Source organism: Schistocerca nitens, chromosome 9 (assembly GCF_023898315.1).
Source record: "Schistocerca nitens isolate TAMUIC-IGC-003100 chromosome 9, iqSchNite1.1, whole genome shotgun sequence".
Taxonomy (NCBI): Eukaryota; Metazoa; Arthropoda; class Insecta; order Orthoptera; family Acrididae; genus Schistocerca; species Schistocerca nitens.
In genome coordinates, this window is record NC_064622.1 from 137,772,396 (window position 1) to 137,787,342 (window position 14,947).

Here is a 14,947-nt window from a genome sequence, read left to right on the forward strand (position 1 = left end):
AGTCAAATTAAGCCAGTGATGCTGAAGGGATTGGATTAGAAATTGAGACACCAAAAACAGTAGATGAGTATTGCTATATGGGCAACAAAATAGCTAATGATGGCTAAAATAGAGAGATTACAAAATGACAGGGCTACAACAAGGAAAGCATTTATGAAGAAGAGGAATTTGTTACCATTGAATACAATTTTACTGTTAGGAAATCTATCCTCAAGATATTCATCTGGCGTGTAAAGAATTGAAATGGGGGTGATAAGCAATTCAGACAAGAGAATAGGAGCTTATGAAATGTGGTGTTGTAGTGGGAGAAGAGAATAGAAGCTTTTGAAATGTAGTGCTGTAGTAGGAAGCTGAAGCTGAAGATTAGATGAGAAGATCAGGTAACTAATTTGGAGGTACTGCATTAGATTGAAGGGAACAGAAATTTATGGCACAACTTGAATAAAAGAGAGGTTTCATTGCTAGGACATGTTCTAAGGCATCGATGAAGTGTCAATTTGGCATTAGAGGGGAGTGTGTGCATAGGGGTAGGGGGGAGGGGTTAAAAACTCTACTGGGAGACCAAAGGATGAATACAACAGACAGGTTCAAATGGATGTCATCTGCAATAGTTATTCAGAGCTAAAGAGGCTTCTGCAAGACTGATTAGCACAGAGAACTGCATCAAACCAATCTTCAGACTGAAGACGACAACAACAGCAGCAGCAAATAGTTCTAAATACCATCATTTTTTTACACATTAGTTTTCCATCATTATGTCCGATATTAACATTTCATTTGGTTACAATAAGTGAACAATCCTTAACATTTATTTGCAAGTGCCCTTAACTGAATGTGAACTCAAATATCTTAAGGACTCATTGAGCCAATCAATAGCCTGTTAATGTTTACAGGAGCAAAATACTACAAATACCCACAGTCAGAAAGGAGGATCGAGGAGATTATTATTGTGTGGCTGATAATGGAGTGGGAAAGGCAGCAAGGCGTAGTGTTGAACTGAATATTGAATTTGCCCCCATAGTTAATGTGGCCAGGCAGAGAGTAGGACAAGCTCTCCAGTATGATGCTGACATAGAATGTACTGTGGATGGTTCACCAGATCCTAGTGTTTACTGGATTAGAAATGGCACTGCCTTACAAAGTAACAACAAATACATGTAAGTAGATAACAGTATAACAAAAAATTTTATATCATAAGCAATAGTATTTAAAAGGTAGAGAAATAACTAATTCAGTTTAGGAAGTAATGTTAACTGCAACAACTGAGAAAATGTTGTAAATAAACTCTCTCCTCTCTCTCTCTCTCTCTTACTTTCCTCTGTCATTGAATTACTCTACAGATAATGCAGCATGTAAGCAGGTGTTATTACCCACTGTAAGGCATAAGGTAAGACAAGCCCATGTTGTTGTTGTGGTCTTCAGTCCTGAGACTGGTTTGATGCAGCTCTCCATGCTACTCTATCCTGTGCAAGCTTCTTCATCTCCCAGTACCTATTGCAACCTACATCCTTCTGAATCTGCTTAGCGTATTGATCTCTTGGTCTCCCTCTATGATTTTTACCCTCCACGCTGCCCTCCAATGCTAAATTTGTGACCCCTTGATGCCTCAAAACATGTCCTACCAACCGATCCCTTCTTCTAGTCAAGTTGTGCCACAAACTTCTCTTCTCCCCAATCCTATTCAATACCTCCTCATTAGTTACATGATCTACCCACCTTATCTTCAGCATTCTTCTGTAGCACCACATTTCGAAAGCTTCTATTCTCTTCTTGTCCAAACTGGTTATCGTCCATGTTTCACTTCCATACATGGCTACACTCCATACAAATACTTTCAGAAACGACTTCCTGACACTTAAATCTATACTCGATGTTAACAAATTTCTCTTCTTCAGAAACGCTTTCCTTGCCATTGCCAGTCTACATTTTATATCCTCTCTATTTCGACCATCATCAGTTATTTTACTCCCTAAATAGCAAAACTCCTTTACTACTTTAAGTGTCTCATTTCCTAATCTAATCCCCTCAGCATCACACGATTTAATTTGACTACATTCCATTATCCTCGTTTTGCTTTTGTTGATGTTCATCTTATACCATCCTTTCAAGACACTGTCCATTCCGTTCAACTGCTCTTCCAAGTCCTTTGCTGTCTCTGACAGAATTACAATGTCATAGGCGAACCTCAAAGTTTTTACTTCTTCTCCATGAATTTTAATACCTACTCCGAATTTTTCTTTTGTTTCCTTTACTGCTTGCTCAATATACAGATTGAATAACATCGGGGAGAGGCTACAAGCCTGTCTCACTCCTTTCCCAACCACTGCTTCCCTTTCATGCCCCTCGACTCTTATAACTGCCATCTGGTTTCTTTACAAATTGTAAATAGCCTTTCGCTCCCTGTATTTTACCCCATTCTTAAACAGAATCGTGACCGGTGATGAAACCTGGATTAAGTACGTGAACCCTGAGACAAAAGAACAATCAAAGATGTGGGCACATTCAAATTCGTATACCAAACCAAGAAAAGCCTCGCAAGATTTTTCTGCCAGAAAACTGATGGCAACGGTGTTTTGGGATGCCAAAGGGGTGTTGTTGGTTGAATTCATGGAATGTGGTACGACCATTAATCAAGACGTGTACTGTGAAACAATAAAAAAGTTACGACGGGCTATACAGAACAAACGCCGTGGTATGCTGACTTCCGGTATCGTTTTTTTGCACGATAACGCCCGTCCTCACTCTGCTCGCAGAACAACGGCCCTTCTTGAGTCCTTCAAGTGGGACGTTATCAACCATCCACCTTACAGCCCAGACCTGGCGCCAAGTGATTATCACCTCTTCATGCATTTGAAGAAATGGCTCGGGTCACAGCGGTTTGATGACGACGAAGAGCTCAAAGATGCGGTCACAGGCTGGCTCCAGGCACAAGCGGGTGATTTTTATGCAGAAGGAATTTCAAAGCTTGTGAAGAGATACAATAAGTGCCTCAATCGCTATGGAGACTATGTAGAAAAATAGTGCAAAGATGTAGCTGTAAGATGTATATATTAAAATATTTTTATTTAACTTGGTGTATTTTTTTAAATCAACCGGAGGTTACTTTCTGAACGGCCCTCGTATTTTGCAGCTGTGACTTATTAAACTGATAGTTCGATAATTTTCACATCTGTCAACACCTGCTTTCTTTGGTATTGGAATTATTATATTCTTCTTGAAGTCTGTGGGTATTTCGCCTGTCTCATACATGTTGCTCACCAGATGGTAGAGTTTTGTCATGACTGGCTCTCCCAAGGCCATCAGTAGTTCTAATGGAATGTTGTCTACTCCCGGGGCCTTGTTTCGACTCAGGTCTTTCAGTGCTCTGTCAAACTCTTCACACAGTATCTTATCTCCCATTTCGTCTTCATCTACATCCTCTTCCATTTCCATAATATTGTCCTCAAGTACATCGCCCTTGTATAAACCCTCTATATACTCCTTCCACCTTTCTGCCTTCCCTTCTTTGCTTAGAACTGGGTTGCCATCTGAGCTCTTGATATTCATACAAGTGGTTCTCTTCTCTCCAAAGGTCTCTTTAATTTTCCTGTAGGCAGTATCTATCTTACCCCTAGTGAGACAAGCCTCTACATCCTTACATTTGTCCTCTAGCCATGCCTGCTTAGCCATTTTGCATTTTCTGTCGATCTCATTTTTGAGATGTTTGTATTCACTTTTGCCTGCTTCATTTACTGCATTTTTATATTTTCTCCTTTCATCAATTGAATTCAATATATCTTCTGTTACCCAAGGATTTCTACTAGCCCTCGTCTTTTTACCTACTTGATCCTCTGCTGCCTTCACTACTTCATCCCTCAGAGCTACCCATTCTTCTTCTACTGTATTTCTTTCCCCCATTCCTGTCAATTGTTCCCTTATGCTCTCCCTGAAACTCTCTACAACCTCTGGTTCTTTCAGTTTATCCAGGTCCCATCTCCTTAAATTCCCACCTTTTTTCAGTTTCTTCAGTTTCAATCTGCAGTTCATAACCAATAGATTGTGGTCAGAATCCACATCTGCCCCTGGAAATGTCTTACAATTTAAAACCTGGTTCCTAAATCTCTGTCTTACCATTATATAATCTATCTGATACCTATTAGTATCTCCAGGATTCTTCCAGGTATACAACCTTCTTTTATGAAGCCCATGTATAGAAGGAAAAACAAGGATTCAGTAATGGTATTGATGGTGAGTGAATTTGAATCAAGTGTGTAGCAACTAACATTTGCAAAAAGGAAGAAGAGTCTGAAGTAAGAAACAAAGTCTGTACATAGGACAAGAGGACCAATATGTAAGAGAAGATAGAAGAATAATATTTGGGAGTCTGTCGGATAATCAATTGAAGGATGAGAACAACTGATTGAGAGAAGAAAATAGAAGGAAGTAGAGGGTTACTAAATAATGAAATGAATGATTTAAGAAAAACTGAGAAAATTGTAGAAACAGAAAATCACTATGAATGGTAGTAGATACTGAGGAATGTGCTTGTCTGTTGTTACTTGGTCTTGATATGTTTCATATCAAGATTAGTTGCAAATGAAGACTCTATAGAAAAACAGGTTATAAAGGCCTATACTGTCTTCTTCAATACTTCTGTTATGGAAGCTTATTATATATGGAACAGTTAGTTTGGGTATGTTGATCATAATCTCCCCTACTGGGTTGATTAACCCAATTATTGTCATATATGTGTGTGGAAGAGTGTTGCCTGTTTACTTTTCATGCTGCATAGTTGCCTAGCAATGGCTATACTATAGAAGACAGCGTCAAAGTTTGTTGTTAGACAAGAAAGGATACACATGGGGAGATGATAGGCTTATATGTAGACAGGTCATCATAAGTCAGTGATTTGTGTGCTACCACTGCCTTTGACAGTTCCTGCCACCTTCAATACTAAAATAATATTACAGCCTCTCTTGAAATTGATGTCAGGTTCAGTGCTGACTATGCATTGTTTCTACTACACCCTACCACCAAAGATGTTGGTCACTGTAAACAATACTGACTTCATTGGTTCTGCTATTAGTGATACACTTACCATTGCAAATAACATGGAAATCACTCTTAAAATGGCAACTCAGCTTCTCAGATGACCTCTGAGCTCTCTATCATTATAAAAACTCAATTCAGTAATTATGAAAAGGATAGATTGCTACTCACCATAAAGATGACATGTTGAGTTGCAGATGGGCACTATGAAAAACCCATCACACACTGAGCTTTTGCCCTTCTCATATTCATACAACCTGGCACACCTCACGCACACATGACTGCTGTCTCCAGCTGCTCTGGCCAGATTGCAGCTGCAACACTGAATGAAGGAGCAGGGTGACATGTGACAAGCAGAAGGGGGGAGGGACAGCAGAATATGGGTGAGGGGAAAAGAGCACTGTCTGGCGGAGTGTGCATGTGTTAGAGGGCAGCAGGACTGGGCTGACAGGCACAGCATTGTTTCTGATAAATACTACACCCTACCACCAAAGATGTTGGTCACTAAACAATACTGACTTCATTGGTTCTGCTATTAGTGATACACAGACCAACACAAATAACATGGAAATCACTCTTAAAATGGCAACTCAGCTTCTCAGATGACCGAGAAGCTATGGGGAATAGGGAGGTGAGGTGGTAACGGGGAGCAGAAGGAGAGGAGCAGAAAGGAGAAAGACTGGTGGGAATGTTAGCAGACAGCAGAACACAGTGAGGGTGAAGGATGTGACTTTGGAGGAGGTTATAGGACAGAGGGGGCAGAAACTGTTGGATGGAGGGTCTGGGAAGAGTAGATTATGGTAGGTTGGGACCTGGATGATTTCGAGAGTGGAGAATGTGTTGTAAGGATGACTCCCATCTATGTACTTAAGAAAAGTTGGGAGTGCAGGGGAGGATCCACATGACCCAGGTTATGAACAAGTCATTAAAATCAGGCATACTATGCTCAGCTGCATATAATGTCACAAGATGGTCCACTTTGCTCTTGGCCACAGTTTGGCAATGAGCAATGGCCATTCATCCTGTTGGACAGCTAGTTGGTAGTCATACCAATATAAAGAGTTGTGCTACAATTGCATGCCATGTTTGATTTCACACGTGGCTCAGTCTCTGAGGGGATAGGGTAAACCAGTAACAGGATGAGAGTGAGAAGTGCTGGGTGGGCAGATTGGGCAGGTCTTGCAGCTGGGCCTTCCACAGGGATAGGACCCCTGTGGCAAGGAGCTGGTGTTGGGAATGGCATAGGAAATGACTGGGATGTTATGGAGGTTGAGTGGGTGATGGAATGCCACTTTATAAGGGGTGTGAAGGATCCTGGGTAGGATGACTTCATTTCACGGCATCATGATAGATAACAAGAGCACTGATGGAGGATGTGGTTCAGTTATTCTAGTGTGTGATGGTACTGGGTGATGAAGGGGGCACTCTTTTGTAGCTGGTTCTTGGGGGAGGATTGGGGATGTATGGGGATATGGCACAGGAAATCTGTTGGTGGAATAAACATGGAGGATAGCACCTGTTTGTGACAGCCTTTGTGAGACCTTCAGCATACTGGTGAGGGGCTTCTTCTCATTACAGATAAGCCATCTTCACATGGCCAGGTTGTATGGGAGGGATTTTTGGGTGTGGAAGGGACAGTAGTTGCTGAAATGCAGGTATTATTGCTGCGTGGTGGGTTTAATGTAGACAGAGGTGTGGATGGAGCCATCAGAGATGAGGAGGCCAATGTCCAGGAAAGTGGTATTCTAAGTTGAGGAGGACCATGTTAAGCCAACGGGAAAGGAGGTGCTGAGGTCATGAAGGAATGAAGATAGGGTTTCTTGTCCCTGGTACAGATCATGGAAATATCATCAATGAGTCTGAACCAGACCAGGGTTTGGGTTTTGGGAGGCTAGAAAGGTTTTTCCTAGATAGCTCAGCTCATAAACAGGTTGGCATAGGAGGGTGCTATGTGGGTGCCCATGTCTGTGCCACAAATTTGTTCATATACCTTCCCTTCAAATGAGAAGCAGCTGTGTATTAGGGGTGAGTTAATAAGTATTATGAGAAATAAGGTAGTGGGTTTGGATCCGAGGGACATTGGGAGAGTTAGTGCTCAGTAGTGGTAAGACCATGGACGTGGGAGATGTTGGTGTATACTCTAATTATTGTCCATTCAACCTCTTTTTCTCCGTGTTTTTTCATCACTTTCCTAACCACACACACTCTGACACATCTGACCCACACTGTATCAGTGGTCTTGCCTGTGCACAACACTTGGTTACATGACTGTGCGGATTGTCGGTGCTGCTTTTCATGCCCCAAATTCTTCTAATCGATGATTAAATTAATCCTGTTTATCCCATTTCCTCCCTCATTTTCAGGTGTTTTTGCATGTTATTTTCCACACCTACCAGTCCCACAAAAAGATGTGAACCTCGACCTAACCACCTGCCTCCCCTCCCAACCTCTCTCTCACTACTCTTATCCCAACATGTACATATTCCCAGACCTCATCTGTTCTGTCTTTTTCCCATTTTTTTAGATATTCGTTTGTATGTATTTTTAGTCACTTATTTGTGCATGTAATTACATATTTGTGTGTAGTTTTGCATGTCTGTATGTATTTCAAGAATTTCAAGAATTTTATTCACCATAGATCATTTTACAATGATATTGGCTTCGTCATACAAGATGTACTAGTACATAAAGAATAACAAAATAAACTTCTGTCAATACATTATAAATACATTTGAAGCATGGCAGTGTACCAAATTACAAAGGATAGCTTTTAAAAGCTAACGCAACAAGCTATCTTATAATCTAATATAATAAGGTATTTTATTGTTTATAGTATAAACTTTGTAATTACACACTATTAACCACAGCACAAAATAATATGTTAACTACAGACAACTTTTAAATGCTTATATACTCCTCAGGCATCTCAAAGAATTCTTTAATGTCATAGAATGGATGATCTGACAGCCAGCTGTACCACTTAATTTTAAAAGAATTTGTATCCATAGACTGAACATGAATTGGCAGTTTATTGAACATTTTGAGTGGGTTAACTTTGTGGGAATTTCCTGTTCTCGCTAATCTGTGGCGCGGTATGTCTAAATTACCATTCGCCCTGGTGTTGTGTTCGTGTATTTCATTTCTGGCAATAAATTCTGAAATATTATTTTTAATATAGAGTACAGACACATAGATGTATAAATTTATAATTGTAAGTATTCTGAGTCTGGAGAAAAGAGGACGACAGTGCTCCCTATGACCTCTTTTACATATTATACGTATGACTTTTTTTTGTAATTTCAATACGTTTTTGATGTGAGGGGAGTGCCCCCATATAATAAGACCATATGAAATATGTGACTGGAATAGCCCAAAGTATGTCACCCTGAGGTACTCCAAGCTCACTACCTCCCTTAGTTTCAAGAGAAGATATGCCACCCGAGATATTTTTTCACATACATGATTGACATGTTCCTCCCAATATAGTTTTGAGTCAATGTGAATACCTAAGAGTTTTACTGACTTATTGCCTACTTCATTTGATGTTCCCATTAAAAGTTGTTGTGTTTTGTCAGGGTTGCATAGGAGCTTATTGGCTGCAAACCAGTCCAGGGCCTTATCTAGTGTTTCTTTTGTTAGGTTATTCAGATCTGAAATGTTCTGATGTGTGGTAAGTAGCGTTGTATCGTCAGCATAACATACAACAGGGTGAGCTATATTTTTAGGTAAATCGTTAATAGCGACAATGAAGAAGAAGGGTCCAAGGATAGACCCTTGTGGTACACCTGTGCTGATTTCCATGATGGAAGAATTTAAATTTCTGACTGAAACGAATTGTTTTCGGTTACTTAAATAAGAATTTATCACAGATAAAGTGCTCCCTCTCACCCCATAAAACTCTAGTTTCCCCAGTAGTATGTCAACAGGAATGCAATCGAAAGCTTTGCTTAGGTCACATAATACCAGTGATACCATGTTATTATTTTCAAAAGCTGTTAAGGTTTGGTCAATGATTTCCAAGATGGCCTCTGTTGTGTTCTTCCCCTTTCGAAAGCCAAACTGATTGTTACATAGGATATTGTGTTTTTCAAAGAAGTTGCTTATTTGTGTGTGTATCAGCGCCTCAGATACCTTTGAGAATATTGGAACAATGGAGACTGGTCTGTAGCTTTGGGGGAGATGTTTGTCTCCTTTTTTAAAAACTGGGACAACTTTTGATACCTTGAGTGCATCCGGAAAAACTCCAAATTCTACACATTTATTAAAAATATAAGCTAATGGTTTGGCGATTGAGTGTATTGTCTTTTTAATTATGTTATTTGATAACCAATAACAGTCCATACTTTTAGAACCTGAAAATTTGGATACAGCTTTTATAACATCAGCAGGTGTGACCGCCCTCCATTGAAATGCCAGGTTAACAGGCAGTGGTGTTCCAACAAGGTTCATTGCAGATGAATTTGTTGCTTTGATACTGTTACTTATTTCTTTAACTGAGTTTAGAAAGTACTCGTTTAATTCTTCAGGATCAAGCAGAGCTGTTTCTGTGCGTTTCGGTGTATTCTCTTGTTTTATTATTTGCCAGGCTGCCTTGCATTTATTGGGAGCTCTTTCTATATAGTTCTCCACTGCTTGCTTTTTTGCCAGAAGTAGTTTAGCTTTATAGTATTTTTTGCATTTCAGATATGACCTATGAATGTTCACACTCTGTTCTGCCCCTTGGTCAGAGGCTTGTTTATGCATCTGGTACAGCATATGCAAGTTTCCTCTAATTTCTACTAGCTCTTGTGTGAACCAGTTCAGACTTTTCTTTTTCATTTCATTTGGATATCTTATTTTTTTTACTGGTGAGCAGGAATACCATAAATCTGTGTACTTTTTAAAGAAGTTACCAAAGCTAATTTCAGCTTCCCTTTTTCCAGATTGACAATTATATATAAAGTCCCAATCTGCACTTCCTAATCTATCAACAAACATATTTATGTACTCTTCCTTCTGTCTTCGTACCACTACTACTTTAGATTCTTCAGTCTTAACTGGCTGCCTCTTATAGAGGGTAAGGAGTAGTGGCTCATGATCTGCAAGTCCACTTCCTGCAAGTCTAACTGTAAAATCCTCCCTATGGAAATTCACAATAATATTGTCTATACAGGCATTCTTACGTGTGGCACAGTTATTTGTGCAATAGAGGTCTAATGATCTTAGCATATTCAAAAATGTCCTAGTAACTGGTCTTTGTGTGTTTACCATTTCTATGTTGAAATCACCACATATAGCAATTCTCGTTTTACTCTTCAATATTTTTTTAATTATTAATTCACATTTTTCAATAAACAAATTTACATCACCATCTGGCGACCTATATAGACTAACTACCACTATATTTTCATTCATTAGTTTTACACAACTAAACTCCCCATCTAGCTCTGAGGAGTATGTAGATACATCAATTCTGGAAAACATTATTCCTTCTTTGACAAAAATTCCCGCCCCACCATTCTTTCTCTGTTTTCTACATATCATGTCTCCCACAACATACCCTTGGGGAATGAACATATTTACTTGTTCTTGTGTTAACCAGTGCTCAGATACACATATAACATCTACATGCTCAGTGTTACATAAATGTTCTAATTCTAAAATTTTATTTCTAATACAACGTATGTTAACTTGTAGAAAAGTAAGTAGTTTGTCTCTGTCTGTATTCCTCTGAGAGCAATTTGACTTTATATTTGAAGTTATAGGTTCCGTTAATGTCTTTAATCTTGATGCACTGTGATCATGTGTGTTATGATAGTCACATACCTGTTCATCCACTTGATGACTCACTTTGGTAACTGCTTTCGTCTGTGAAACCATTGCTGATCCCACCAAAAATCCTGGTCCCTCGGTTGTGGTTTCTTTTTTCGGGTTGACTGCCGTACTCCACGTGTTGGTATTCTCATCCCTTGAGCTTGATTTGCTGTTCTTCTTTTTGCAAGTAGGTCTCTCTTCTTATATGGTGCCTTCTTTCCTGCCCCCTTATTTGCTGCTTCTTCAAACGTTTGCACTGTCCTCTTGGGTAAGTTTATTGCTTGAGTAATTGTCCTCTCCCCACAAACAGAGTTCACTTTTAAGGATTCTGTTGTTATTTGTGCTGGAGTTGTATCAATAACAATTCTCACTGATTCTTTATCTGAGACTTCAGTATCCTTCCATTTAAGTTCTATTGCTGTTTTGTACACTTTCCTGTTTGTTTCCACTGATTCATAAATCCTTGTGGCAATTAGTTCTTTACCAGTTGCATTAAGGTGTTGTCCATGTGCTGTATAAAGTTCCTTGTTACTAGGAGTATCAATAAAACAAGTGTTATGGAAGCCTTTCACTATTTTTTTTAGCTTTCTGTTTGCAGATTGAATTTCTTTGTTTACACAAGACCATTCAGGCAGGTCATGTCTACGTGGTACACCAACTAAAATCACTTTTGTATTTGTATTTTGTAATGCTGACAAGGCTTTATGTAGTGAACGAATTGCCAACTTGGTTTCATTCTTTGCCACATCGTTAGCCCCTGCCCAGATAACTGCAGAATCTTCACTTGTCAACTTATGGAGGTCATTGCATTTTTTTAGTATTACACTAGTGGGAGCACCTGGTATCACCTTCCCTTCAACATCATATTTATTTGAAGCTAAGTTTAAAATGTTTCTTGCACAGTCTCTGCCATGGCTATCTGAGGCAACGAATATTTTGGGTCTCCTATTCACTGACTGACTCTCAGGAGCAAAGGTTTGCATTTTCATTGCTGCACCCATAGATTGATTTCCTTTTTGAACTGCGTTCTGTGTTGTGGTATGCACACTGTGTTGTGAATCGTGATTTATGTTGGGTGCATCAAATCTGTAGTTTTTGCACATTTCTATCTTGCCTGATTCTCGCTTCTGTAGTTCGTTTGTTAGCAAACATATAATTGTTTTCGAATACTTAAGTTCCTTTCTTATTATTCTGAGTTCATTCTGTAACTTTTCGCACACACACGTTTTTAACGGGTCTGTTTTGCTTTCGTCCATATCGTCACCGTCAGTACGAAAACAATCACTGCATTTCCAGCTTTTCACTCTATTCGTTGAATTTACACACGAGTAATGGAATTTCCTGTTACACTTTACACAACACACGCCTTTTCTTGCTGTTTTGTTACAGGAACACGGTTTATTCCACGCTTCCTCACTTATTTCGTAAATAGAATTCAAATTTTCCGAACTGGTCGCGGCCATTGTCCACTGTATTTTCATATCTCTTTTTCTGTTATGCATCTCCCCTCAAAACCACCTAATGACTACATTTGCCTGTTTCCCACATCATTTCCCATTTCTCCAATGCCATCCATGCCACAATGGACCCTTGATCCATATTTCTATGCCATTTCAGAAAGTTATCCCTTTGCCTGTATGAGACTCAGTCCCTCATCCTGTTCCTTAAATGCTGCCTAAATCATGGAACCCCCCTTCCCCCCTCAATGACCTAACCATAAAAATTCCTTTCTCTGGATCCCACCCCTCCTCTCACAATGACCTTAAGCTTTTCAGATTCTGCCAGTCCCTGTCCGTCACAAACCTGATACTGTAAAAACACATGTCCATGGCACAGGCATTCCAGAACCACCTCTGCCCCCTCTACTGCTGTTCGATCCCTGCTATAAATGTCACATATCTGAAATTAAGTCCTTCCATACATTATCCAACCTGCTGACATCCTACTGGCACCTTGGGACACCACTATCCAATCTGTGTCCTACCCGCAGTATTTCTCCTCATCAACCCCTCATAGCAATCAGACCCTTCCTATATGACCTTTTTAACTTGCCAGGTCCCCCAAAACCAACAATCCACTAAATCCAGAGCCAAAACAGTCCTGGTACACTGTTGTTAGCCTTTCCACCAAAATCTTCAGCCTCATATGTTTCAGTTCTAACCAAAGTCCTCACTTTCATCCCTGCTCCCAGATTTAACCATGTCGGATTTGCCAAAGACATACTCTCCTTCTCCTGATCATTTCAATGGAAACATTTATTTCTCACCAAGGCCTCCAACCAAAGTCAACCTAATCCCAACATTGAACCCTACCTCATCCAGTTCATACTACCATTCAACCATCTCCCCACCCCCACCCCGGCCTCCAATCCAACCTAACCACTCCCTGGTCACCTTCTAGGAATTCCTTACCTCTGACTTGGCTGACAGTTCAAACCTGTGTCCAACCATCCAGATTTAGGTATACAGTGATTTCCCTAAATTGCTCCTGGAAAATGCCAGAATGGTTCCTTTGATTTACTGCTCCATTTTCAGCTACAGATGCACAATATGCAAGAGATATTTGTATCTTTATGTTAATATTAACAATTTTATGCATAATATACCTGTGGTCTAGGGGTAGTGTCTTTGATTCATAATCAAAATGTCTTTGGTCCTGGGTTCATATCCTGTTGCTGCTGAAATTTTGATTAATAATCAGCATTGGCGACCGAAGACTTCCAGCACAATGAGGACATGTGGCCTGTGATTGAAGAAGTGCCACGATGATCTCTCCATTGGCAGAAGATTCCGGAATAGTCCCCCCTTTTGGATCTCTGGGAGGGGACAGCCAAGGCAGAGGTTACCACAAGAAAAAGACTGAATAATCAACAAAAGGATAACGTTCTAAGAGTCGGGGCATGGAATGTCAGAAGCTTTAATGTGGTAGGGAAACTAGAAAATCCGAAAAGGGAAATGTAAATGCTCAATCTATATATAGTAGAGGTCAGTGAAGTGAAGTAGAAAGAAGACAAGGATTTATGTTCAGGTGAGTATAGGGTAGTATCAACAGCAGCAGAAAATGGTGTAACAGGAGTAGGATTCATTATGAATAGAAGCTAGGGCAGAGATTGTGTTACTGTGAACAATTCAGTGACAGGGTTGTTCTTATCAGAATCGACAGCAAACCAACACCGACAATGATAGTTCAGGTATACATGCCGACATCACAAGCTGAAGATGAAGAGATAGAGAAAGTGTGTGAGGATATTGAAAGGGTAATACAGTATGTAAAGGGGGATGAAAATCTAATAGTCATGGGAGACTGGAATGCAGTTGTAGGGGAAGGAGTAGAAAAAAAGGTTACAGGAGAATATGGGCTTTGGAAAGGAATGAGAGAGGAGAAAGTCTAATTGAGTTCTGTAACAAGTTTCTGCTAGTAATAATAAATACTCTGTTCAAGAATCACAAGAGCACAAGGTATACTTGGAAAAGGCCGGGTGATACTGGAAGATTTCAGTTAGATTACATCATGGTCAGACAGAGATTCTGAAATCAGATCCTGAATTGTAAGGTGTACCCAGGAGCAGATGTTGTTGGTCTTCAGTCCTGACTCTGGTTTGACGCAGCTCTCCATGCTACTCTATCCTGTGCAAGCTTCTTCATCTGCCAGTACCTACTGCAGCCTACATCCTTCTGAATCTGCTTAGTGTATTCATCTCTTGGTCTCCCTCTATGATTTTTACCCTCCACACTGCCCTCCAGTACTACATTTGTGATCCCTTGATGCCTCAGAACATGTCCTACCAACCGGTCCCTTCTTCTTGTCAAGTTGTGCCACAAACTCCCCTTCTCCCCAATTCTATTCAATACCTCCTCATTAGTTATGTGATCTACCCATCTAATCTTCAGCATTCTTCTGTAGCACCACATTTCGTAAACTTCTATTCTCTTCTTGTCTAAACTATTTATCGTCCATGTTTCACTTCCATACATGGCTACACTCCATACAAGTACTTTCAGAAACGACTTCCTGACACTTAAATCAATACTCTATGTTAACAAATTTCTCTTCTTCAGAAACGCTTTCCTTGCCATTGCCAGTCTACATTTTATATCCTCTCTACTTCGACCATCATCAGTTATTT

At 39.9% G+C, this 14,947-nt stretch overlaps 1 protein-coding gene across 1 annotated transcript in view; it reads left to right on the plus strand.

Moving 5' to 3' along the window:
• LOC126203095 (lachesin-like) overlaps positions 1-14,947 on the plus strand; it is a 140,833-nt gene that overhangs the window by 82,341 nt on the left and 43,545 nt on the right. Inside the window, exon 4 of the mRNA XM_049937338.1 lies at positions 894-1,157. Within this exon, the coding sequence (XP_049793295.1) occupies positions 894-1,157 (264 nt within the window). The remainder of the gene's footprint in view (positions 1-893; positions 1,158-14,947) is intronic.